The sequence below is a fragment of the Pseudophryne corroboree genome, chromosome 9 (genome assembly GCF_028390025.1).
Source record: "Pseudophryne corroboree isolate aPseCor3 chromosome 9, aPseCor3.hap2, whole genome shotgun sequence".
In the NCBI taxonomy this organism is placed as follows: Eukaryota; Metazoa; Chordata; class Amphibia; order Anura; family Myobatrachidae; genus Pseudophryne; species Pseudophryne corroboree.
In genome coordinates, this window is record NC_086452.1 from 7,107,653 (window position 1) to 7,135,158 (window position 27,506).

Sequence of the window (27,506 nt, forward strand, 5' to 3'; positions counted from 1 at the left end):
TACTGTATTTGCTGCCTGCCCGAACTGGGTCTATTCTCTGCTACACTTCTCTGCTGCCTATCCTGAACTCGGTCTATTCTCTGCTACACTTATCTGTTGCCAGCCCTGAACTCGGTCTATTCTCTGCTACACTTCTCTGCTAGCTGCCCTGAGCTTGGTCTATTCTCTACAACACTTCTCTGCTGCCTGCCCTGAACTCAGTCTATTCTCTGCTACACTTCTCTGCTGCCTTTCCTGAACTCAGTTTATTCTCTGCTACACTTTTCTGCTGCCTGCCCTGAACTAGGTCTATTCTCTGCTATACTTGTTTGCTGCCTGCCCTGAACTAGGTCTATTCTCTGCTATACTTGTCTGCTGCCTGCCCTGAACTCGGTCTATTCTCTACTATAGTTGTTTGCTGCCTACCCTGAACTAGGTCTATTCTCTGCTATACTTGTCTGCTGCCTGCTCTGAACTCGGTCTATTCTCCGCTACACTTGTCTTGGCTGGAACTGATACTGCCAGAATTGGGAGGCAGCAATGCTACACACTGTGTCAGGTGTCTTGTTAGTGAATCCCTTTATTAATCTTTCCAACAAGTACTTACCACTCCACGGTGTTCCTCTCTCCCAGGACCTCTCTGATCTCCTCCCGGCATTTCTCCTGGTGCTCCGGGTACTTGGCCATACAGTATAATATCCAGGAAATCCCGCTGGCTGTGGTGTCATGTCCCTCAAACATGAATGTGTCCACCTCCGCCCGCAGGTCCTCATTGGACAGGCCCTGCCCGCTCTCATCCTGGGGAATTATAAAGAACATGTACAGTAGGCATGGCTCCCACACACACATTTACAGTAGGCACAGCTCCCACACACATGTACAGTAGGCACAACCCTCACACACACATGTACAGTAGGCACAGCTCACACACGTACAGTAGGCACGGCTCCCATACACACATACAGCAGGCACAGCTCACATACACACATACAGTAGGCACAGCTCACACACACACGTACATCAGCCATGGCTCCCACACACACATACAGCAGGCACAGCTCACACACACACGTACAGTAGGCACAGCACACACACACACACACATGTACAGTAGGCACAGCCCTCACACACACGTACAGTAGGCACGGTTCCCACACACACATACAGTAGGCACAGCTCACACACAAACACATGTACAGTAGGCACAGCTCTCACACACACGTACAGTAGTCACAGCTCACACACACTCATACAGTAGGCACTGCTCCCACACACATGTACAGTAGGCACAGCTCACACACACTCGTACAAGTAGGCACGGCTCCCACACACACGTACAGTAGGCACAGCTCTCACACACACGTACAGTAGGCACAGCTCACACACACTCGTACAAGTAGGCACGGCTCCCACACACACGAACAGTAGGCACGGCTCCCACACACACGTACAAGTAGGCACGGCTCCCACACACACGTAAAGTAGGCACGGCTCCCACACACACGTACAGTAGGCACGGCTCCCACACACACGTACAGCAGGCACAGCTCACACACACACGTACAGTAGGCCCAGCTCACACACGTACAGTAGGCACGGCTCCCAAACACACGTACAGCTGGCACAGCTCACACACACACGTACAGCATGCACAGCTCACACACACACACGTACAGTAGGCACTGCTCACACACGTACAGTAGGCACGGCTCCCAAACACACGTACAGCAGGCACAGCTCACACACACACGTACAGCATGCACAGCTCACACACACACGTACAGTAGGCATGGCTCCCACACACACATACAGTAGGCACGGCTCCCACACACACGTACAGTAGGCACAGCTCACACACACACACACACACACACACACACACACACGTACAGTAGGCACAGCCCTCACACACACGTACAGTAGGCACGGTTCCCACACACACATACAGTAGGCACAGCTCACACACAAACACATGTACAGTAGGCACAGCTCTCACACACACGTACAGTAGTCACAGCTCACACACACTCATACAGTAGGCACTGCTCCCACACACATGTACAGTAGGCACAGCTCACACACACTCGTACAAGTAGGCACGGCTCCCACACACATGTACAGTAGGTACAGCTCTCACACACATGTACAGTAGGCACAGCTCACACACACTCGTACAAGTAGGCACGGCTCCCACACACATGTACAGTAGGTACAGCTCTCACACATATGTACAGTAGGCACAGCTCACACACACACGTACAGTAGGCCCGGCTCCCACACACACGTACAGTAGGCACGGCTCCCACACACACGTACAAGTAGGCACGGCTCCCACACACACGTACAGTAGGCACGGCTCCCACACACACGTACAGTAGGCACGGCTCCCACACACACGTACAGCAGGCACAGCTCACACACACACGTACAGTAGGCCCAGCTCACACACGTACAGTAGGCACGGCTCCCACACACACGTACAGCAGGCACAGCTCACACACACACGTACAGCATGCACAGCTCACACACACACGTACAGTAGGCATGGCTCCCACACACACGTACAGTAGGCACAGCTCACACACACACACACACACACACACACACACACACACACGTACAGTAGGCACAGCTCACACACACATATATACAGTAGGCACAGCTCACACACAGGTACAGTAGGCGTGGCTCACATACACACGTACAGTAGGCACGGCTCCTACACACATGTACAGTAGGCACGGCTCCCTCACACACGTACAGCATGCACAGCTCACACACACACACACGTACAGTAGGCACAGCTCACACACACACGTACAGTAGGCGCAGCTCACACACACACACACACATACAGAAGCATGGCTCACACACACACATACAGCAGGCACAGCTCACACACACACGTACAGTAGGCACGGCTCCCACACACACATACAGTAGGCACAGCTCCCACACACATGTACAGTAGGCACAGCTCACATACACACACACACGTACAGTAGGCACAGCTCTCACACACATGTACAGTAGGCATGGCTCACACACACGTACAGTAGGCACGGCTCCCACACACACACATACAGTAGGCACGCCTCCCACACACACGTATAGTAAGCACGGCTCACACACACACGTAGTGTAGGCACGACTCACACACACACGTACAAGTAGGCACAGCTCTCACACACATGTACAGTAGGCATGGCTCACACACACGTACAGTAGGCACGGCTCCCACACACACACATACAGTAGGCACGCCTCCCACACACACGTATAGTAAGCACGGCTCACACACACGTAGTGTAGGCATGACTCACACACACACACACACACACACACACGTGCAAGTAGGCACAGCTCACACACACACGTACAGTAGGCACGCCTCCCACACACACGTATAGTAAGCACGGCTCACACACACACGTAGTGTAGGCACGACTCACACACACACGTGCAAGTAGGCACAGCTCCCACACACACGTACAGTAGGCACGGCTCCCACACACACGTACAGCAGGCACAACTCACACACACACATACAGTAGGCACGGCTCACACGCAAAACAGGAAAACAGTGACTTACAGTTGAAGACAATATAGGACAAGCACAGGGTAACTAAGCATAACTACACCAGTAGACAACACTGAGATAAGTATCAGGGTGGTCGAAAACTGCAGGATTTGGTGCAGTTGAGGATTATTAAAGTAAGAAAAGGATAAGTACATGAGGGAAGAGGGCCCTGCTCGTGAGCGCTTACATTCTAAAGGGGAGGGATAGACAGGGGTGACACAGACGGGGTAGAGAGTGTGGAACAGAGGGTAAGGATGAGATTTGGCTGGGTTTGGGGAAGAGTGTGTGGGTCTTAAGAGCCCGTTTGAAGTTCTCTAGAGAGGTGGAGAGTCTGAGGGGGAGAGGTAGCGAATTCCAGAGAAGTGGTGCAGCACGTGAGAAATCTTGGAGGTAGGAGTGGGAGGAAGTAATCAGTAGGCAGGAGAGTCGGGGCGTGCATTAGCAGAGTGAAGAGGACGGGTGGGAGAGTAAAGGGGATAATGTCAAAGATGTAAGTGGGAGAGGAATGGGTGAGGGCTTTACAAGTGAGTGTGAGAAGCTGAATTGGATTCTGAAAGGGAAGGGCTTGTAGGAGAGGAGAGGTGGACGTAGTGCGTTTGGTGAGGAAAATGAGCCAGGCAGCAGCATTGAGGATAGGTTAGAGGGTAGTGAGGTAAGTGTCAGGGAGGCCAGAAGGCCACATGTACAGAAGGCATGACTCACACACATGTACAGTAGGCACAGCTCCCACACATGTACAGTAGGCTTGGCTCACAAACATTTGTACAGTAGGTACAGCTCACACACACACATGTACAGTAGGCTTGGTTCACACACTCATACAGTAGCCACGGCTCACACACACACATGTACAGTAGGCTTGGTTCACACACTCATACAGTAGCCACGGCTCACACACACACACATGTACAGTAGGCTTGGTTCACACACTCATACAGTAGCCACGGCTCACACACACACATGTACAGTAGGCATGGTTAACACACTCATACAGTAGCCACGGCTCACACACACACATGTACAGTAGGCTTGGCTCCCACACATGTACAGTAGGCTTGGTTCACACACTCATACAGTAGCCACGGCTCACACACACATACACATGTACAGTAGGCTTGGTTCACACACTCATACAGTAGCCACGGCTCACACACACACATGTACAGTAGGCATGGTTCACACACTCATACAGTAGCCACGGCTCACACACACACACACACACACACATGTACAGTAGGCTTGGTTCACACACTCATACAGTAGCCACGGCTCACACACACACATGTACAGTAGGCTTGGTTCACACACTCATACAGTAGCCACAGCTCACACACACACATGTACAGTAGGCATGGTTCACACACTCATACAGTAGCCACGGCTCACACACACACATGTACAGTAGGCTTGGTTCACACACTCATACAGTAGCCACGGCTCACACACACACATGTACAGTAGGCTTGGTTCACACACTCATACAGTAGCCACGGCTCACACACACATGTACAGTAGGCATGGTTCACACACTCATACAGTAGCCACGGCTCATACACACACATGTACAGTAGGCTTGGTTCACACACTCATACAGTAGCCACGGCTCACACACACACACATGTACAGTAGGCTTGGTTCACACACTCATACAGTAGCCATGGCTCACACACACACATGTACAGTAGGCATGGTTCACACACTCATACAGTAGCCACGGCTCACACACACACATGTACAGTAGGCTTGGTTCACACACTCATACAGTAGCCACGGCTCACACACACACATGTACAGTAGGCTTGGTTCACACACTCATACAGTAGCCACGGCTCACACACACACATGTACAGTAGGCATGGTTCACACACTCATACAGTAGCCACGGCTCACACACACACATGTACAGTAGGCATGGCTCCCACACATGTACAGTAGGCTTGGCTCCTAAACATTTGTACAGTAGGCACGGCTCACACACTCATACAATAGCCACGGCTCACACACACATGAACAGAAGGCATGGCTCACACATGTACAGTAGGCTCGGCTCACACATGTGTACAGTAAGCATGGCTGACACACATGTACAGAAGGCATGGCTCACACATGTACAGTAGGCTCGGCTCACACACATGCACAATAGGCATGGCTCCTACACACATGTACAGTAGGCTTGGCTCACACACATGTACAGTAGGCTTGGCTCACACGCATGGACAGTAGGCACAGCTCACACACACATGTACAGTAGGCTTGGCTCACACACATGTACAGTAGGCTTGGCTCACATACATGCACAATAGGCATGGCTCCTACACACATGTACAGTAGGCTTGGCTCACACACATGTACAGTAGGCTTGGCTCACACACATGTACAGTAGGCTTGGCTCACACACATGGACAGTAGGCACGGCTCACACACACATGAACAGAAGGCATGTCTCACACACATGTACGGTAGGCTTGGCTCACACACATGTACAGTAGGCACGGCTCACACACACATGTACAGTAGGCACGACTCACTCACACATGTACAGTAGGCACGGCTCACACACATGGACAGTAGGCACGGCTCACACACACATGGACAGTAAGTACGGCTCACACATTATGAATGAGGAACCTCATGCTCTTTGTGCTCCTGCATTAGACGTAACAAGTCCAGGCTATAAACACTGGTGGTGGCTACCATTTATGGGGTTAGGGCAAGTGTTATAAATACTTTAGTTACTAAGTAAGTATTGCTTGCACCCATCTCCCCATGCACAGAGCACGCTGTGGCGCGTTCTTGTGTCCCAGAGGTGTACACTGGGAATCAGCCTTAAGATATGCACTAAACAGAACTTATGTTTTCTTGGTGGAGAAACACTTGTACTGCGTCATTTTATCATTATAGGGCTATAACATCAATAGCAGGGTGGATCTACAGAAACTCTGACATAAAGACAAAGAGGCAAGGTGTCAATTCCGGGGTGAAGGGTGAGAATTGCTGTTGCTACACCGTTTAATTGCCGGCAATGGCGCCCCTTCTCACACCCTTCGCCCGGCCGAATGCCGGATTCGCTACCCTAAGGAGCAGCGAACACTTTGGTGCAAGATCCCACTGTCATAAAAGGCGCTGGACTGCCGTGCAGATTTGGCCAGGACAACGGATTCGCCCGTCACTGAATTCCCCCCAAAACCCGTTTTTTCCAGAATATGGGGTAATTCCAACTAAACAGAAAGACATGTTTAATCTCTGGGGTGGATAGAGAGTGAGATTACAGGCGGGTCAGACGCACTGTGTGCATGGAGCCCACACAGATAAATCAGACAGATCCCGGCTTACTAAGGAACAGTACGCTATACCGATGTTTACGCAGCTGAGCGATTATCAGCCGCTGCGCATGGGTTGCAGTCACACTGTACACGCGCCAATGTATCTTTGCAAAGTCGCTCGCATTGAGGATTACTGGTAGTGGTTATGGGGAGTAGCGCAGGCACATTGCGACCGTTTATGGGGAATGTCTGCGCGTACATCTGCAATCTTGTATGTTCCTGAGGCCATACTGCATTACCGCAAGGTTCAGTTATCGGAGGATCGGCGAGCAGTGCTGTGTGTACGCAGATGCTGATATTTGCGAGCTCGCCAGCGCGCATCTCCATTCATTTACAGATGGCTATGACATATTTACGCAAATCCGCTGCGTACATGATCGAAGTTGCAATTCATTAGCGTCTATCTCTGAGTCGGGGCCATGAGGCTATAACGCCGTACCTTGGCAAATAACAGGATGTCCAGAAAGTCCAAGTGTCGCTTCTGCTGGATTTTCTCAAGCTCTGTCTCCTGCTTAATAGATTGTTTTCTCTTTTTAATTACTTTATCTATAATGAAAAAATTATGTAGTTATTGCATTAGGTAATAAGAATAAGAAAGGATCAGTACTGTACACAGAGGTACACTTAGGGGGAGTTTCTAGTTCCCCATAAACACACACTGCTATCTCTAGCTCTCCTCAGAGGTCAGTACTCAGAGGTCAGTATTTGGCCTCACTGAGGTTTTCTTACTCCGGCGGCCACAGGGATGTCAGTAAGATGACAGAAGCTTATTACACTGTGGCCCTCATTCCGAGTCGTTCGCTCGGTAATTTTCATCGCATCGCAGTGAAATTCCGCTTAGTACGCATGCGCAATATTCGCACTGCGACTGCGCCAAGTAATTTTACAATGAAGATAGTATTTTTACTCACGGCTTTTTCTTCGCTCCGGCGAACGTAGTGTGATTGACAGGAAATGGGTGTTACTGGGCGGAAACACGGCGTTTTAGGGGCGTGTGGATAAAAACGCTACCGTTTCCGGAAAAAACGCAGGAGTGGCCGGAGAAACGGGGGAGTGTCTGGGCGAACGCTGGGTGTGTTTATGATGTCAAACCAGGAACGACAAGCACTGAACTGATCGCAGATGCCGAGTAAGTCTGAAGCTACTGTGAAACTGCTAAGTAGTTTGTAATCGCAATATTGCGAATACATCGGTCGCAATTTTAAGAAGCTAAGATTCACTCCCAGTAGGCGGCGGCTTAGCGTGAGCAACTCTGCTAAATTCGCCTTGCGAGCGATCAACTCGGAATGAGGGCCAGTATACATTCACTTACCACTGCTCTGCAGACACTGGCTGCTGAAGGGAACCTTCCGTGCCAGGCCCATCCCCGACAGCTTCCTCTCCCACGGTTGTGTGCCGGATTTTGTCTATGGGGGTCATTCCGAGTTGTTCGCTCGCTAGCAGTTTTTAGCAGCCGTGCAAACGCTATGCCGCCGCCCACTGGGAGTGTATTTTAGCTTAGCAGAAGTGCGAACGAAAGGATCGCAGAGCGGTGGCAAAGTTTTTTTGTGCAGTCTTAGAGTAGCTCTATACCTACTCAGCACTTGCGATCACTTCAGACCATTCAGTTCCTGTGTTGACATCACAAACACGCCCTGCGTTCGCCCAGCCACGCCTGCGTTTTTCCTGGCACGCCTGCGTTTTTCCGAACACTCCCTGAAAACGGTCAGTTGACACCCAGAAACGCCCTCTTCATGTCAATCACTCTGCGGCTGCCTGTGTGACTGAAAAGCATCGCTAGACCTTGTGTAAAACTACATCGTTCGTTGTAATAGTACATAGCGCGTGTGCATTGCGCCGCATACGCATGTGCAAAAGTGTCGTTTTTTTGCCTCATCGCTGCACAGCGAGCGAATGCAGCTAGCGATCAACTCAGAATGACCACCTATGTCTCTTACCCTCCCTTTCTTTTTCTGTCTCTGTCATTTGCCCCATTTGTATTTCTTTATTCAATGCTTTATGTTTACCTTACTCCCTCTGTCTATCCTCTCTCTCCCACTCTGTCTCCCCCTCTCTCTCCCACTCTGTCTCCCCCTCTCTCTCCCACTCTGTCTCCCCCTCTCTCTCCCACTCTGTCTCCCCCTCTCTCTCCCACTCTGTCTCCCCCTCTCTCTCCCACTCTGTCTCCCCCTCTCTCCCACTCTGTCTCCCCCTCTCTCTCCCACTCTGTCTCCCCCTCTCTCTCCCACTCTGTCTCCCCCTCTCTCCCACTCTGTCTCCCCCTCTCTCTCCCACTCTGTCTCCCCCTCTCTCTCCCACTCTGTCTCCCCCTCTCTCTCCCACTCTGTCTCCCCCTCTCTCCCACTCTGTCTCGCCTTCTCTCTCCCACTCTGTCTCGCCCTCTCTCTCCCACTCTGTCTCGCCTTCTCTCTCCCACTCTGTCTCGCCTTCTCTCTCCCACTCTGTCTCCCCCTCTCTCTCCCACTCTGTCTCCCCCTCTCTCTCTCTCTCCCACTCTGTCTCCCCCTCTCTCTCCCACTCTGTCTCGCCCTCTCTCTCCCACTCTGTCTCGCCTTCTCTCTCCCACTCTGTCTCGCCCTCTCTCTCCCACTCTGTCTCCCCCTCTCTCTCCCCACTCTGTCTCCCCCTCTCTCTACCACTCTGTCTCGCCCTCTCTCTACCACTCTGTCTCCCCCTCTCTCTCCCACTCTGTCTCCTCCCTCTCTCTCCCCACTCTGTCTCCCCCTCTCTCCCACTCTGTCTCCCCCTCTCTCTCCCACTCTGTCTCCTCCCTCTCTCTCCCCACTCTGTCTCCTCCCTCCTCTCTCCCCACTCTAGTCTCCTCCCTCTCTCTCCCCACTCTGGTCTCCTCCCTCTCTCTCCCCACTCTGGTCTCCTCCCTCCTCTCTCTCCCCACTCTGGTCTCCTCCCTCCTCTCTCTCCCCACTCTGGTCTCCTCCCTCTCTCTCCCCACTCTGGTCTCCTCCCTCTCTCTCCCCCCACTCTGTCTCCTCCCTCCTCTCTCTCCCCACTCTGGTCTCCTCCCTCTCTCTCCCCACTCTGGTCTCCTCCCTCTCTCTCCCCCCACTCTGTCTCCTCCCTCCTCTCTCTCCCCACTCTGGTCTCCTCCCTCTCTCTCCCCACTCTGGTCTCCTCCCTCTCTCTCCCCACTCTGGTCTCCTCCCTCCTCTCTCTCCCCACTCTGGTCTCCTCCCTCTCTCTCCCCACTCTGTCTCCTCCCTCCTCTCTCTCCCCACTCTGGTCTCCTCCCTCTCTCTCCCCACTCTGGTCTCCTCCCTCTCTCTCCCCCCACTCTGTCTCCCCACTCTCTCTCCCTACCTCCCTACTCCAAGTTTATCAGAATATCGGGTACCCTCTTGCACCTCTGGTCACCACCTTATGCATCATCGATTCCTGGAGATCCACCCCCCCAATCCAAACTCCCCACACCAAGCAATGTTCATGTAAATAAATGATGTGATCCCTGTGATAAAATAATGGCTCCCACTGAACAGCAGATATTGGATTTTAACATCAATAAACCATCCACAGAGCTGTACATCATGCCCACCAGAGACACTGCAGGTGACCGGTCCCTGCTATGGTACTGGACACATACAATGCCATGCATCATGCCACAAGTAACAATATGACTATAGATACAGCTCAATGCCCTAGAACAGCCCTATGTAGCCACTGACATACACTACTACCTGCAATGAAAAGAACTAGATAGAATGCAATGACGTTTCAGATCAACAGAATACATGAATAATAATAGTCCCCTTATTCCGGGAGAATCCCGGAGAGAAGAAAAGCCTCCTGGAGGGTTGCCGCTAAATCCTGGAGAATCCAGGAAATCCTGAGGAGGTGGCAACCCTAATCGCACCTCTCACCCCCCCTTCCGCCCTCCAACCCCAGCAATGTAAGTACCACTCACCTGTGTGGTGATGCACTAAGTTGAGCGCTCTCCGAAAGCGGAATCCGTGTGGGCTCAGGTAGTAGATGAGGTCATTGTGGTAGGGGAAGCAGCGAGTCCGGTGGTCCACCAGGTAGGATAGCTCATACACCGCTTTGATGTACTCATTCTCACTGCACAGAGAGGAGATGGAGGAAGTCACTCCAAGCGGCTCATGGAGCACTGGCTTGTGGTCACCAGGGGTCAAAGCTGATATTATTGTCTATGGAGCATTGATGTCAGTAATTAAAATGATAGTGACGGTCATAGGGATAACTATCGCAGGTGCGGGGATATGACTGCTGCAGGCCCGGCCTGTCCCCTGCAACCAATGTTTCTGCACCAATACTATTCAGGGCAGGGCGGGCACCAGCTGGAACAGAAGATGTGCCAACAACAGCAGCACACTGGTAAAGAAGGAGAAGCCGCCATGGGGATCAGGAGGTGATCGCCCGCCCTGCACTGAGTAGTAAGGACTCCGGGCCCGATTCAGAGAAGTACACAATATTGATGTGCCACCACACACCAGAGCAATGTGCTGCGTCTGCACTGTGCATGTGTCAAAGTGCCGCTGCGATCCTGCTCGCAAAGTCATTGACAGTGAGTTACAAAGAAACATAGAATGTGACGGCAGGTAAGAACCACTTGGCCCGTCTAGTCTGACCCTTTTTTAACATATTGGTAGCCTTAGTTCTCTGTAAGGATGTACTTATGTCTATCCCCAGCATGTTTACATTGCTCTCAGTGGCGTAACTACTGCCCCCGCAGTCCTCGCGGTGGCTTGGGGGCGAGGGGCACCACTGATTTAGCAGATTGACATGCGGACGAGCCGTCCGCATGTCAATCTGCGGTCTCCTTCCCTCCGCTGCTGTAAGGAGGGACACGGAGGAGGGCACAGCGCGCGCCTCTCCCGTGTCCCTCCGTCCTGCGTCTCCAGCGGGTCTAATAAATTAAGTGCCATTCGTGAGCTCTGATTGGCTCACGAACCGGCACTTCCTTTAACAGACCGGCCGGAGACGCAGGACGGAGGGACACAGGAGAGGCGCGCGCTGTGCCCTCCGTGTCCCTCCAACACAAAACAGGGGGGGAGCGGGGGCACACTGGGGGAGCATGGGGGGCACTGGGGGAGCATATGCGGCACAGGGGGAGGGGGGGCATATGCGGCACAGGGGGAGGGGGGGCTTATGTGGCACTGGGGGCATATGTGGCACAGGGGGAGGGGGGCTTATGTGGCACTGGGGGCATATGTGGCACAGGGGGAGGGGGGGCTTATGTGGCACTGGGGGGTATGTGTGTACCTGGCACATGGGGGGAAGGGGGCTGTATTTGGCACTGGGGGCATGTGAGTACCTGGCACTATGGGGGAATATCTGGCACTGGGGGCATATGTGGCACTGGGAAAGCACAGCCCTAGCAACAAGCACTACCCCCTGGCAACGAGCATGACACCAAGTGCATGAAACCCCTGGCAACGAGCATGACACCCAGTGCATGAAACCCCTGACAATGAGCATGACACCCAGTGCATGAAACCCCTGGCAACAAGCATGACACCCAGTTCATGAAACCCCTGGCAACGAGCATGACACCCTGAGCATGAAAACCCCTGGCACCGTGCATGGAACCAAGAGCATGAAACCCCTGGCAACGAGCAGGTAATTTAAAAGTAATTAGAAGCCTTACTGTAGGACTTAATGTGTCACAGGCATTACGGTGTGTGGCATAATGTATCACGGACATTGCGGTGTGTGTCATAATGTGTCACAGGCATTATGGTGTGTGGTATACTATATCACGGGCATTGTGGTATAATGTCTCAGGGGCATTGCAGTGTGGCATAATGTATAACGGGCATTGCAGTGTGTGGCATAGGGTATAACGGGCATTGCAGTATGTGTCACAGGCATTACGGTGTATGGTATACTATATCACGGGCATTGTGATATGTGGTATAATGTCTCAGGGTCATTGCAGTGTGTGGCATAATGTATCACGGACATTGCGGTGTGTGTCATAATGTGTCAGGCATTACGGTGTGTTGTATACTGTGGCGTAACTACTGCCCCCGCAGCCCTCGCGGTGGCTTGGGGGTGAGGGGCTGCGGGGGCGCCGCCACTGATTTAGAGCAGATTCACATGCGGACGAGCGTCCGCATGTCAATCTGTTGTCACTAGCCCCCCGCTGTGAAGTAGGGACACGGAGGGCACAGCGCGCGCCTCTCCCGTGTCCCTCTGAGTCTCCGGCGTGGCCTATGAAAAGGGGGCGTGGCTTCGCGGGAGGACCCGCGATCGCGGGCCACGCCCCCGTTTTCGTCACTGAGGGGGCATGCTCAGCGCTCTGTGAGCTGCTGGCATGCCCTCTCTCCCACTGTCTGCGCTGAATAGATGCTGTGCGCATGCGCACAGCGTCTATTCACTACTGCTCAGCTATGCAGAGCAGTGAGTGTAGGAGCCTTCCAACTGCCCCCCCCCCATCGCGGGACACTGCGGCCCGCGGGTGGGACAGCGGGACAGTCCCCAAAAAATGGGACTGTCCCGCGAAAATCGGGACAGTTGGGAGGTATGCATATATGGCACTGGGGGGGCACTGAGGGGGCATATACGCACTGAGGGTGCATATATGGCACTGAGGGGGCATATATGGCACTGGGGAGGCACTGAGGGGCATATATGGCACTGGGGAGGCACTGAGGGGGATTATATGGCACTGGGGGGCACTGAGGGGGCATATATGGCATTGGGGGGGCACAGAGGGGGCATATATGGCACTGCGGGGGGCACTGAGGGGGCATATATGGCACTGAGGGGGCATATATGGCACTGGGGGGGCACTGAGGGGGCATATATGGCACTGGGGGGCACTGAGGGGGCATATATGGCACTGGGGGGCATTGAGGGGGCATATATGGCACTGGGGGGCACTGAGGGGGGCATATATGGCACTGGGGGGGGGGCACTGAGGGCATATATGGCACTGAGGGGGCATATATGGCACTGAGGGGGCATATATGGCTCTGGGGGGGCACTGAGGGGGCATATATGGCACTGTATGTGTACCTGGCACATGGGGGGGGGGCTATATTTGGCACTGGGGGCACGTGAGCACCTGGCATTGTGGGGGAATATCTGGCACTGGGGGCATATGTGGCACTGGGGGGAGAGGCTATATTTGGCACTGGGGGCATGTGAGTACCTGGCACCGTGGGGGAATATCTGGCACTGAGGACATATGTAGCACTGGGAGCACAGCCCTAGCAACAAGCACTACCCCCTAGCAACGAGCATGACACCCAGTGTATGAAACCCCTGGCAACGAGCATGACACCGAGTGCATGAAACACCTGGCAACGAGCATGACACCCTGAGCATGAAAACCCCTGGCACCGTGCATGGAACCAAGAGCATGAAACCCCTGGCAACGAGCAGGTAATTTAAAAGTAATTAGAAGCCTTACTGTAGGACTTAATGTGTAATGGGCATTACGGTGTGTGGCATAATGTATCACGGACATTGCGGTGTGTGTCAGAATGTGTCACAGGCATTACGGTGTGTGACAAACTATATCACGGGCATTGTGGTATGTGGTATAATGTCTCAGGGGCATTGCAGTGTGGCATAGGGTATAACGGGCATTGCGGTATGTGTCACAGGCATTACGGTGTATGGTATACTATATCACGGGCATTGTGGTATGTGGTATAATGTCTCAGGGTCATTGCAGTGTGTGGCATAATGTATAACGGGCATTGCGGTGTGTGGCATAATGTGTCAGGCATTACGGTGTCTGTATACTATATCACGGGCATTGTGGTATGTGGTATAATGTCTCAGGGTCATTGCAGTGTGGCATAATGTATGCCGGGCATTGCGGTATGTGTCAGGCATTACTGTGTGTTGTATACTATATCACGGGCATTGTGGTATGTGGTATAATGTCTCAGGGTCATTGCAGTGTGGCATAATGTATAACGGGCATTGCGGTATGTGTCAGGCATTACTGTGTGTTGTATACTATATCACGGGCATTGTGGTATGTGGTATAATGTCTCAGGGTCATTGCAGTGTGTGGCATAATGTATCACGGACATTGCGGTGTGTATCATAATGTGTCAGGCATTACGGTGTGTTGTATACTATATCACGGGCATTGTGGTATAATGTCTCAGGGTCATTGCAGTGTGTGGCATAATGTATCATGGACATTGCGGTGTGTGTCATAATGTGTCAGGCATTACGGTGTGTTGTATACTATATCATGGGCATTGTGGTATGTGGTATAATGTCTCAGGGTCATTGCAGTGTGTGTCATAATGTGTCGCAGGCATTACGGTGTGTGGCATAATGTGTCACAGGCATTGTATGTGCTATAATCTATCAGGGGCATTGCAGTGTGTAGCATAATGTATAACGGGCATTGCGGTGTGTGGCATAGGGTATAACTGGCATTGCGGTATGTGTCACAGGCATTACGGTGTATGGTATACTATATCACGGGCATTGTGGTATGTGGTATAATGTCTCAGGTTCATTGCAGTGTGTGTCATAATGTATCACGGACATTGCGGTGTGTGTCATAATGTATCACGGACATTGCGGTGTGTGGTATACTATATCATGGGCATTGTGGTATGTGGTATAATGTCTCAGGTTCATTGCTGTGTGTGTCATAATGTATCACGGACATTGCGGTGTGTGTCATAATGTATCACGGACATTGCGGTGTGTGGTATACTATATCATGGGCATTGTGGTATGTGGTATAATGTCTCAGGTTCATTGCAGTGTGTGTCATAATGTATCACGGACATTGCGGTGTGTGTCATAATGTATCACGGACATTGCGGTGTGTGGTATACTATATCATGGGCATTGTGGTATGTGGTATAATGTCTCAGGTTCATTGCAGTGTGTGTCATAATGTATCACGGACATTGCGGTGTGTGGCATAATGTATCACGGACATTGCGGTGTGTGGCATACTATATCACGGGCATTGTGGTATGTGCTATAATGTATCAGGGGCATTGCAGTGTGTAGCATAATGTATAACGGGCATTGCGATTCCTGTCATAATGTGAAACAGGCATTACGGTGTGTGGCATAATGTGTCATAGGCATTACGGTGTGTGGCATAATGTGTCGGGGGCATTACAGTGTGTGCATATTGTGTCATGTGCATTATTGTGTGTGGCATAATGTCTGAGGGCCTTTGCAGTATGTGGCATAATGTATACTGGGCATTACTATAAGGAGGAAAACTGACAAATAATGGAAGGGGCATGAATCAGGATTATTTTTCTTTCCTGTGGTGGCTAACGTCTGGGCGTGCAGGCTGCAAAACTGGGGTATAAGGTAGTCTTTTCCTGCAATGCCACGCCTCTTTATGCAAAGCCATGCCCATTTAAACGAAACCACGCCCCCTTTTCGGCGACGCGCGTCAAAGGCGCGCACATGTTTGTCCCTTTACTAGTGCCAATTATGGGGGGGGGGGGGGGGGCGTAGAATTTTTTGGCTTGGGGGAGAAAAATTTCTAGTTACGCCACTGGTTGTATACTATATCACGGGCATTGTGGTATGTGGTATAATGTCTCAGGGACATTGCGGTGTGTGTCATAATGTGTCACAGACATTGTATGTGCTATAAAGTATCAGGGGCATTGCAGTGTGTGGCATAATGTATAACGGGCATTGCGATTCCTGTCATAATGTGTCACAGGCATTACGGTGTGTGGCATAGTGTGTCGGGGGCATTACGGTGTGTGTTATAGTGTGTGGTATAATGTCTAAGGGCCATTGCAGTATGTGGCATAATGTATACTGGGCATTACTATAAGGAGGAAAAATGACAAATAATGTAAGGGGCATGAATCAGGATTATTTTTCTTTCCTGTGGTGGCTAACGTCTGGGCGTGCAGGTTGCAAAACTGGGGTATGAGGTAGTCTTTTCCTGCAATGCCACGCCCCTTTATGTGTAACCACGCCCGTTTCAACAAAGCCACGCCCCCTTTTTTGCGAAGGCGCGCATGTTTATCCCTTTTCTATTGCCAATTATGGGGGATGGGGGCGCCGAAGAATTTTTTGGCTTGGGGGAGAAAAATTTCTAATTACGCCACTGATTGTTCTACTGTCTTAGCCTCTACCACCTCTGCTGGGAGAATATTCTACGTGTCACCTACCCTTTCTGTGAAGTAATTGTTCCTCAAATTTCCCCTGAAGCTCCCCCCAGTGTCAGTGCATGTCCTCGTGTCCTATTACTTCTCTCCCTGTGAGGAATGTCTCCCCCTGTACCGTGGTGATACCCCTGATATATGTGACAGCCTCTCTCATGTCCTCGTGTCCTATTACTTCTCTCCCTGTGAGGAATGTCTCCCCCTGTACCGTGGTGATACCCCTGATATATGTGACAGTCTCTCTCATGTCCTCGTGTCCTATTACTTCTCTCCCTGTGAGGAATGTCTCCCCCTGTACCGTGGTGATACCCCTGATATATGTGACAGACTCTCTCATGTCCTCGTGGTCTAATACTTCTCTCCCTGTGAGGAATGTCTCCCCCTGTACCGTGGTGATACCCCTGATATATGTGACAGTCTCTCTCATGTCCTCGTGTCCTATTACTTCTCTCCCTGTGAGGAATGTCTCCCCCTGTACCGTGGTGATACCCCTGATATATGTGACAGTCTCTCTCATGTCCTCGTGGTCTAATACTTCTCTCCCTGTGAGGAATGTCTCCCCCTGTACCGTGGTGATACCCCTGATATATGTGACAGTCTCTATCATGTCCTCGTGTTCTATTACTTCTCTCCCTGTGAGGAATGTCTCCCCCTGTACCGTGGTGATACCCCTGATATATGTGACAGTCTCTATCATGTCCTCGTGTCCTATTACTTCTCTCCCTGTGAGGAATGTCTCCCCCTGTACCGTGGTGATACCCTGATATATGTGACAGTCTCTCTCATGTCCTCGTGTCCTATTACTTTTCTCCCTGTGAGGAATGTCTCCCCCTGTACCGTGGTGATACCCCTGATATATGTGACAGTCTCTCTCATGTCCTCGTGGTCTAATACTTCTCTCCCTGTGAGGAATGTCTCCCCCTGTACCGTGGTGATACCCCTGATATATGTGACAGTCTCTCTCGTGTCCTAATACTTCTCTCCGTGTGAGGAATGTCTCCCCCTGTACCGTGGTGATACCCCTGATATATGTGACAGTCTCTCTGATGTCCTCGTGGTCTAATAATTCTCTCCCTGTGAGGAATGTCTCTCCCTCCTGTACCGTGGTGATACCCCTGATATATGTGACAGTCTCTATCATGTCCTTGTGTCCTAATACTTCTCTCCCTGTGAGGAATGTCTCCTCCTGTACCGTGGTGATACCCCTGATATATGTGACAGTCTCTCTCATGTCCTCGTGTCCTAATACTTCTCTCCCTGTGAGGAATGTCTCCCCCTGTACTGTGGTGATACCCCTGATATATGTGACAGTCTCTATCATGTCCTTGTGTCCTAATACTTCTCTCCCTGTGAGGAATGTCTCCTCCTGTACCGTGGTGATACCCCTGATATATGTGACAGTCTCTCTCATGTCCTCGTGTCCTATTACTTCTCTCCCTGTGAGGAATGTCTCCTCCTGTACCGTGGTGATACCTTTGATATATGTGACAGTCTCTCTCATATCCTCGTGGTCTAATACTTCTCTCCCTGTGAGGAATGTCTCCCTCCTGTACCGTGGTGATACCCCTGATATATGTGACAGTCTCTCTCATATCCTCGTGGTCTAATACTTCTCTCCCTGTGAGGAATGTCTCCTCCTGTACCGTGGTGATACCTTTGTTATATGTGACAGTCTCTCTCATATCCTCGTGGTCTATTACTTCTCTCCCTGTGAGGAATGTCTCTCCCTGTACCGTGGTGATACCCCTGATATATGTGACAGTCTCTATCATGTCCTCGTGTCCTATTCTCTCCCTGTGAGGAATGTCTCCTCCTGTACCGTGGTGATACCCCTGATATATGTGACAGTCTCTATCATGTCCTCGTGTCCTATTACTTCTCTCCCTGTGAGGAATGTCTCCCCCTGTACCGTGGTGATACCCCTGATATATGTGACAGTCTCTCTCATGTCCTCGTGTCCTAATACTTCTCTCCCTGTGAGGAATGTCTCCCCCTGTACCATGGTGATACCCCTGATATATGTGACAGTCTCTCTCATGTCCTCGTGGTCTATTACTTCTCTCCCTGTGAGGAATGTCTCCTCCTGTACCGTGGTGATACCCCTGATATATGTGACAGTCTCTCTCATGTCCTTGTGGTCTAATACTTCTCTCCCTGTGAGGAATGTCTACTCCTGTACCGTGGTGATACCCCTGATATATGTGACAGTCTCTATCATGTCCTTGTGTCCTATTCTCTCCCTGTGAGGAATGTCTCCCTCCTGTACCGTGGTGATACCCCTGATATATGTGACAGTCTCTCTCATGTCCTAATACTTCTCTCCCTGTGAGGAATGTCTCCCCCTGTACCGTGGTGATACCCCTGATATATGTGACAGTCTCTCTCATGTCCTCGTGTCCTATTCCTTCTCTCCCTGTGAGGAATGTCTCCTCCCTGTACTGTGGTGATACCCCTGATATATGTGACAGTCTCTCTCATGTCCTCGTGTCCTATTACTTCTCTCCCTGTGAGGAATGTCTCCCCCTGTACCGTGGTGATACCCCTGATATATGTAACAGTCTCTATCGTGTCCTCGTGTCCTATTACTTCTCTCCCTGTGAGGAATGTCTCCCCCTGTACCGTGGTGATACCCCTGATATATGTGACAGTCTCTATCATGTCCTCGTGGTCTAATACTTCTCTCCCTGTGAGGAATGTCTCCTCCTGTACCGTGGTGATACCCCTGATATATGTGACAGTCTCTCTCATGTCCTCGTGGTCTAATACTTCTCTCCCTGTGAGGAATGTCTACCCCTGTACCGTGATGAAACCCCTGATATATGTGACAGTCTCTATCGTGTCCTCGTGTCCTATTACTTCTCTCCCTGTGAGGAATGTCTCCCCCTGTACCGTGGTGATACCCCTGATATATGTGACAGTCTCTATCATGTCCTCATGGTCTAATACTTCTCTCCCTGTGAGGAATGTCTCCTCCTGTACCGTGGTGATACCCCTGATATATGTGACAGTCTCTATCATGTCCTCGTGGTCTAATACTTCTCTCCCTGTGAGGAATGTCTCCTCCTGTACCGTGGTGATACCCCTGATATATGTGACAGTCTCTATCATGTCCTCGTGTCCTATTACTTCTCTCCCTGTGAGGAATGTCTCCCCCTGTACCATGGTGATACCCCTGATATATGTAACAGTCTCTCTCATGTCCTCGTGTCCTATTACTTCTCTCCCTGTGAGGAATGTCTCCCCCCTGTACCGTGGATATACCCCTGATATATGTGACAGTCTCTCTCATGTCCTCGTGTCCTATTACTTCTCTCCCTGTGATGAATGTCTCCTCCTGTACCGTGGTGATACCCCTGATATATGTGACAGTCTCTATCATGTCCTCGTGTCCTGTTACTTCTCTCCCTGTGAGGAATGTCTCCTCCTGTACCGTGGTGATACCCCTGATATATGTGACAGTCTCTATCATGTCCTCGTGGTCTAATACTTCTCTCCCTGTGAGGAATGTCTCCTCCTGTACCGTGGTGATACCCCTGATATATGTGACAGTCTCTATCATGTCCTCGTGGTCTAATATTTCTCTCCCTGTGAGGAATGTCTCCCCCCTGTACCGTGGTGATACCCCTGATATATGTGACAGTCTCTCTCATGTCCTCGTGTCCTATTACTTCTCTCCCTGTGAGGAATGTCTCCCCCCTGTACCGTGGTGATACCCCTGATATATGTGACAGTCTCTATCGTGTCCTCGTGTCCTATTACTTCTCTCCCTGTGAGGAATGTCTCCCCCCTGTACCGTGGTGATACCCCTGATATATGTGACAGTCTCTATCGTGTCCTCGTGTCCTGTTACTTCTCTCCCTGTGAGGAATGTCTCCTCCTGTACCGTGGTGATACCCCTGATATATGTGACAGTCTCTATCATGTCCTCGTGTCCTATTACTTCTCTCCCTGGGAGGAATGTCTCCCTCCTGTACCGTGGTGAAACCCCTGATATATGTGACAGTCTCTCTCATGTCCTCGTGTCCTATTACTTCTCTCCCTGTGAGGAATGTCTCCCCCCTGTACCGTGGTGATACCCCTGATATATGTGACAGTCTCTATCGTGTCCTCGTGTCCTATTACTTCTCTCCCTGTGAGGAATGTCTCCTCCTGTACCGTGGTGATACCCCTGATATATGTGTCAGTCTCTATCATGTCCTCGTGGTCTAATACTTCTCTCCCTGTGAGGAATGTCTCCCTCCTGTACCGTGGTGATACCCGTGATATATGTGACAGTCTCTATCATGTCCTCGTGTCCTGTTACTTCTCTCCCTGTGAGGAATGTCTCCTCCTGTACCGTGGTGATACCCCTGATATATGTGACAGTCTCTATCATGTCCTCGTGTCCTATTACTTCTCTCCCTGTGAGGAATGTCTCCCCCTGTACCGTGGTGATACCCCTGAAATATGTGACAGTCTCTCTCATGTCCTCGTGTCATAATACTTCTCTCCCTGTGAGGAATGTCTCCCCCTGTACCATGGTGATACCCCTGATATATGTGACAGTCTCTCTCATGTCCTCGTGGTCTATTACTTCTCTCCCTGTGAGGAATGTCTCCTCCTGTACCGTGGTGATACCCCTGATATATGTGACAGTCTCTCTCATGTCCTTGTGGTCTAATACTTCTCTCCCTGTGAGGAATGTCTACTCCTGTACCGTGGTGATACCCCTGATATATGTGACAGTCTCTATCATGTCCTTGTGTCCTATTCTCTCCCTGTGAGGAATGTCTCCCTCCTGTACCGTCGTGATACCCCTGATATATGTGACAGTCTCTCTCATGTCCTAATACTTCTCTCCCTGTGAGGAATGTCTCCCCCTGTACCGTGGTGATACCCCTGATATATGTGACAGTCTCTCTCATGTCCTCGTGTCCTATTCCTTCTCTCCCTGTGAGGAATGTCTCCTCCCTGTACTGTGGTGATACCCCTGATATATGTGACAGTCTCTCTCATGTCCTCGTGTCCTATTACTTCTCTCCCTGTGAGGAATGTCTCCCCCTGTACCGTGGTGATACCCCTGATATATGTGACAGTCTCTATCGTGTCCTCGTGTCCTATTACTTCTCTCCCTGTGAGGAATGTCTCCCCCTGTACCGTGGTGATACCCCTGATATATGTGACAGTCTCTATCATGTCCTCGTGGTCTAATACTTCTCTCCCTGTGAGGAATGTCTCCTCCTGTACCGTGGTGATACCCCTGATATATGTGACAGTCTCTCTCATGTCCTCGTGGTCTAATACTTCTCTCCCTGTGAGGAATGTCTACCCCTGTACCGTGATGAAACCCCTGATATATGTGACAGTCTCTATCGTGTCCTCGTGTCCTATTACTTCTCTCCCTGTGAGGAATGTCTCCCCCTGTACCGTGGTGATACCCCTGATATATGTGACAGTCTCTATCATGTCCTCGTGGTCTAATACTTCTCTCCCTGTGAGGAATGTCTCCTCCTGTACCGTGGTGATACCCCTGATATATGTGACAGTCTCTCTCATGTCCTCGTGTCCTATTACTTCTCTCCCTGTGAGAAATGTCTCCCCCCTGTACCGTGGTGATACCCCTGATATATGTGACAGTCTCTCTCATGTCCTCGTGTCCTATTACTTCTCTCCCTGTGAGGAATGTCTCCTCCTGTACCGTGGTGATACCCCTGATATATGTGACAGGCTCTATCATGTCCTCGTGTCCTGTTACTTCTCTCCCTGTGAGGAATGTCTCCTCCTGTACCGTGGTGATACCCCTGATATATGTGACAGTCTCTATCATGTCCTCGTGGTCTAATACTTCTCTCCCTGTGAGGAATGTCTCCTCCTGTACCGTGGTGATACCCCTGATATATGTGACAGTCTCTCTCATGTCCTCGTGGTCTATTACTTCTCTCCCTGTGAGGAATGTCTCCTCCTGTACCGTGGTGATACCCCTGATATATGTGACAGTCTCTATCATGTCCTTGTGTCCTATTCTCTCCCTGTGAGGAATGTCTCCCTCCTGTACCGTGGTGATACCCCTGATATATGTGACAGTCTCTCTCATGTCCTAATACTTCTCTCCCTGTGAGGAATGTCTCCCCCTGTACCGTGGTGATACCCCTGATATATGTGACAGTCTCTCTCATGTCCTCGTGTCCTATTCCTTCTCTCCCTGTGAGGAATGTCTCCTCCCTGTACTGTGGTGATACCCCTGATATATGTGACAGTCTCTCTCATGTCCTCGTGTCCTATTACTTCTCTCCCTGTGAGGAATGTCTCCCCCTGTACCGTGGTGATACCCCTGATATATGTAACAGTCTCTATCGTGTCCTCGTGTCCTATTACTTCTCTCCCTGTGAGGAATGTCTCCCCCTGTACCGTGGTGATACCCCTGATATATGTGACAGTCTCTATCATGTCCTCGTGGTCTAATACTTCTCTCCCTGTGAGGAATGTCTCCTCCTGTACCGTGGTGATACCCCTGATATATGTGACAGTCTCTCTCATGTCCTCGTGGTCTAATACTTCTCTCCCTGTGAGGAATGTCTACCCCTGTACCGTGATGAAACCCCTGATATATGTGACAGTCTCTATCGTGTCCTCGTGTCCTATTACTTCTCTCCCTGTGAGGAATGTCTCCCCCTGTACCGTGGTGATACCCCTGATATATGTGACAGTCTCTATCATGTCCTCATGGTCTAATACTACTCTCCCTGTGAGGAATGTCTCCCCCTGTACCGTGGTGATACCCCTGATATATGTGACAGTCTCTATCATGTCCTCGTGGTCTAATACTTCTCTCCCTGTGAGGAATGTCTCCTCCTGTACCGTGGTGATACCCCTGATATATGTGACAGTCTCTCTCATGTCCTCGTGGTCTAATACTTCTCTCCCTGTGAGGAATGTCTCCTCCTGTACCGTGGTGATACCCCTGATATATGTGACAGTCTCTATCATGTCCTCGTGTCCTATTACTTCTCTCCCTGTGAGGAATGTCTCCCCCTGTACCATGGTGATACCCCTGATATATGTAACAGTCTCTCTCATGTCCTCGTGTCCTATTACTTCTCTCCCTGTGAGGAATGTCTCCCCCCTGTACCGTGGTGATACCCCTGATATATGTGACAGTCTCTCTCATGTCCTCGTGTCCTATTACTTCTCTCCCTGTGAGGAATGTCTCCTCCTGTACCGTGGTGATACCCCTGATATATGTGACAGTCTCTATCATGTCCTCGTGTCCTGTTACTTCTCTCCCTGTGAGGAATGTCTCCTCCTGTACCGTGGTGATACCCCTGATATATGTGACAGTCTCTATCATGTCCTCGTGGTCTAATACTTCTCTCCCTGTGAGGAATGTCTCCTCCTGTACCGTGGTGATACCCCTGATATATGTGACAGTCTCTATCATGTCCTCGTGGTCTAATACTTCTCTCCCTGTGAGGAATGTCTCCCCCCTGTACCGTGGTGATACCCCTGATATATGTGACAGTCTCTCTCATGTCCTCGTGTCCTATTACTTCTCTCCCTGTGAGGAATGTCTCCCCCCTGTACCGTGGTGATACCCCTGATATATGTGACAGTCTCTATCGTGTCCTCGTGTCCTATTACTTCTCTCCCTGTGAGGAATGTCTCCCCCCTGTACCGTGGTGATACCCCTGATATATGTGACAGTCTCTATCGTGTCCTCGTGTCCTATTACTTCTCTCCCTGTGAGGAATGTCTCCCCCCTGTACCGTGGTGATACCCCTGATATATGTGACAGTCTCTATCGTGTCCTCGTGTCCTGTTACTTCTCTCCCTGTGAGGAATGTCTCCTCCTGTACCGTGGTGATACCCCTGATATATGTGACAGTCTCTATCATGTCCTCGTGTCCTATTACTTCTCTCCCTGGGAGGAATGTCTCCCTCCTGTACCGTGGTGAAACCCCTGATATATGTGACAGTCTCTCTCATGTCCTCGTGTCCTATTACTTCTCTCCCTGTGAGGAATGTCTCCTCCTGTACCGTGGTGATACCCCTGATATATGTGTCAGTCTCTATCATGTCCTCGTGGTCTAATACTTCTCTCCCTGTGAGGAATGTCTCCCTCCTGTACCGTGGTGATACCCCTGATATATGTGACAGTCTCTATCATGTCCTCGTGTCCTGTTACTTCTCTCCCTGTGAGGAATGTCTCCTCCTGTACCGTGGTGATACCCCTGATATATGTGACAGTCTCTCTCATGTCCTCGTGTCCTATTACTTCTCTCCCTGTGAGGAATGTCTCCTCCTGTACCGTGGTGATACCTTTGATATATGTGACAGTCTCTCTCATATCCTCGTGGTCTATTACTTCTCTCCCTGTGAGGAATGTCTCTCCCTGTACCGTGGTGATACCCCTGATATATGTGACAGTCTCTATCATGTCCTCGTGTCCTATTACTTCTCTCCCTGTGAGGAATGTCTCCTCCTGTACCGTGGTGATACCCCTGATATATGTGACAGTCTCTATCATGTCCTCGTGTCCTATTACTTCTCTCCCTGTGAGGAATGTCTCCCCCTGTACCGTGGTGATACCCCTGAAATATGTGACAGTCTCTCTCATGTCCTCGTGTCATAATACTTCTCTCCCTGTGAGGAATGTCTCCCCCTGTACCATGGTGATACCCCTGATATATGTGACAGTCTCTCTCATGTCCTCGTGGTCTATTACTTCTCTCCCTGTGAGGAATGTCTCCTCCTGTACCGTGGTGATACCCCTGATATATGTGACAGTCTCTCTCATGTCCTTGTGGTCTAATACTTCTCTCCCTGTGAGGAATGTCTACTCCTGTACCGTGGTGATACCCCTGATATATGTGACAGTCTCTATCATGTCCTTGTGTCCTATTCTCTCCCTGTGAGGAATGTCTCCCTCCTGTACCGTCGTGATACCCCTGATATATGTGACAGTCTCTCTCATGTCCTAATACTTCTCTCCCTGTGAGGAATGTCTCCCCCTGTACCGTGGTGATACCCCTGATATATGTGACAGTCTCTCTCATGTCCTCGTGTCCTATTCCTTCTCTCCCTGTGAGGAATGTCTCCTCCCTGTACTGTGGTGATACCCCTGATATATGTGACAGTCTCTCTCATGTCCTCGTGTCCTATTACTTCTCTCCCTGTGAGGAATGTCTCCCCCTGTACCGTGGTGATACCCCTGATATATGTGACAGTCTCTATCGTGTCCTCGTGTCCTATTACTTCTCTCCCTGTGAGGAATGTCTCCCCCTGTACCGTGGTGATACCCCTGATATATGTGACAGTCTCTATCATGTCCTCGTGGTCTAATACTTCTCTCCCTGTGAGGAATGTCTCCTCCTGTACCGTGGTGATACCCCTGATATATGTGACAGTCTCTATCATGTTCTCGTGTCCTATTACTTCTCTCCCTGTGAGGAATGTCTCCCCCTGTACCATGGTGATACCCCTGATATATGTAACAGTCTCTCTCATGTCCTCGTGTCCTATTACTTCTCTCCCTGTGAGAAATGTCTCCCCCCTGTACCGTGGTGATACCCCTGATATATGTGACAGTCTCTCTCATGTCCTCGTGTCCTATTACTTCTCTCCCTGTGAGGAATGTCTCCTCCTGTACCGTGGTGATACCCCTGATATATGTGACAGTCTCTATCATGTCCTCGTGTCCTGTTACTTCTCTCCCTGTGAGGAATGTCTCCTCCTGTACCGTGGTGATACCCCTGATATATGTGACAGTCTCTATCATGTCCTCGTGGTCTAATACTTCTCTCCCTGTGAGGAATGTCTCCTCCTGTACCGTGGTGATACCCCTGATATATGTGACAGTCTCTATCATGTCCTCGTGTCCTATTACTTCTCTCCCTGTGAGGAATGTCTCCCCCCTGTACCGTGGTGATACCCCTGATATATGTGACAGTCTCTATCATGTCCTCGTGTCCTATTACTTCTCTCCCTGTGAGGAATGTCTCCCCCCTGTACCGTGGTGATACCCCTGATATATGTGACAGTCTCTATCGTGTCCTCGTGTCCTATTACTTCTCTCCCTGTGAGGAATGTCTCCCCCCTGTACCGTGGTGATACCCCTGATATATGTGACAGTCTCTATCGTGTCCTCCTGTCCTATTACTTCTCTCCCTGTGAGGAATGTCTCCCCCCTGTACCGTGGTGATACCCCTGATATATGTGACAGTCTCTATCGTGTCCTCGTGTCCTATTACTTCTCTCCCTGTGAGGAATGTCTGCTCCTGTACCGTGGTGATACCCCTGATATATGTGACAGTCTCTATCATGTCCTCGTGTCCTATTACTTCTCTCCCTGGGAGGAATGGCTCCCTCCTGTACCGTGGTGAAACCCCTGATATATGTGACAGTCTCTCTCATGTCCTCGTGTCCTATTACTTCTCTCCCTGTGAGGAATGTCTCCCCCCTGTACCGTGGTGATACCCCTGATATATGTGACAGTCTCTATCGTGTCCTCGTGTCCTATTACTTCTCTCCCTGTGAGGAATG

The 27,506-nt window shown here is 50.6% G+C and overlaps 1 protein-coding gene across 3 annotated transcripts in view; it reads right to left on the bottom strand.

Annotated features, from left to right (window-relative positions):
- The window catches only part of LOC134957223 (cytochrome P450 4B1-like), a 207,554-nt gene that overhangs the window by 13,360 nt on the left and 166,688 nt on the right, over window positions 1–27,506 (bottom strand). For all 3 annotated transcript variants that reach the window (XM_063938925.1, XM_063938926.1, XM_063938924.1), the window contains 3 exons: window positions 10,802–10,953; window positions 7,322–7,428; window positions 587–777 (listed from right to left, as the gene is read on the bottom strand). In XM_063938925.1, coding sequence (XP_063794995.1) covers window positions 587–777; window positions 7,322–7,428; window positions 10,802–10,953 — 450 coding nt within the window. The remainder of the gene's footprint in view (window positions 1–586; window positions 778–7,321; window positions 7,429–10,801; window positions 10,954–27,506) is intronic.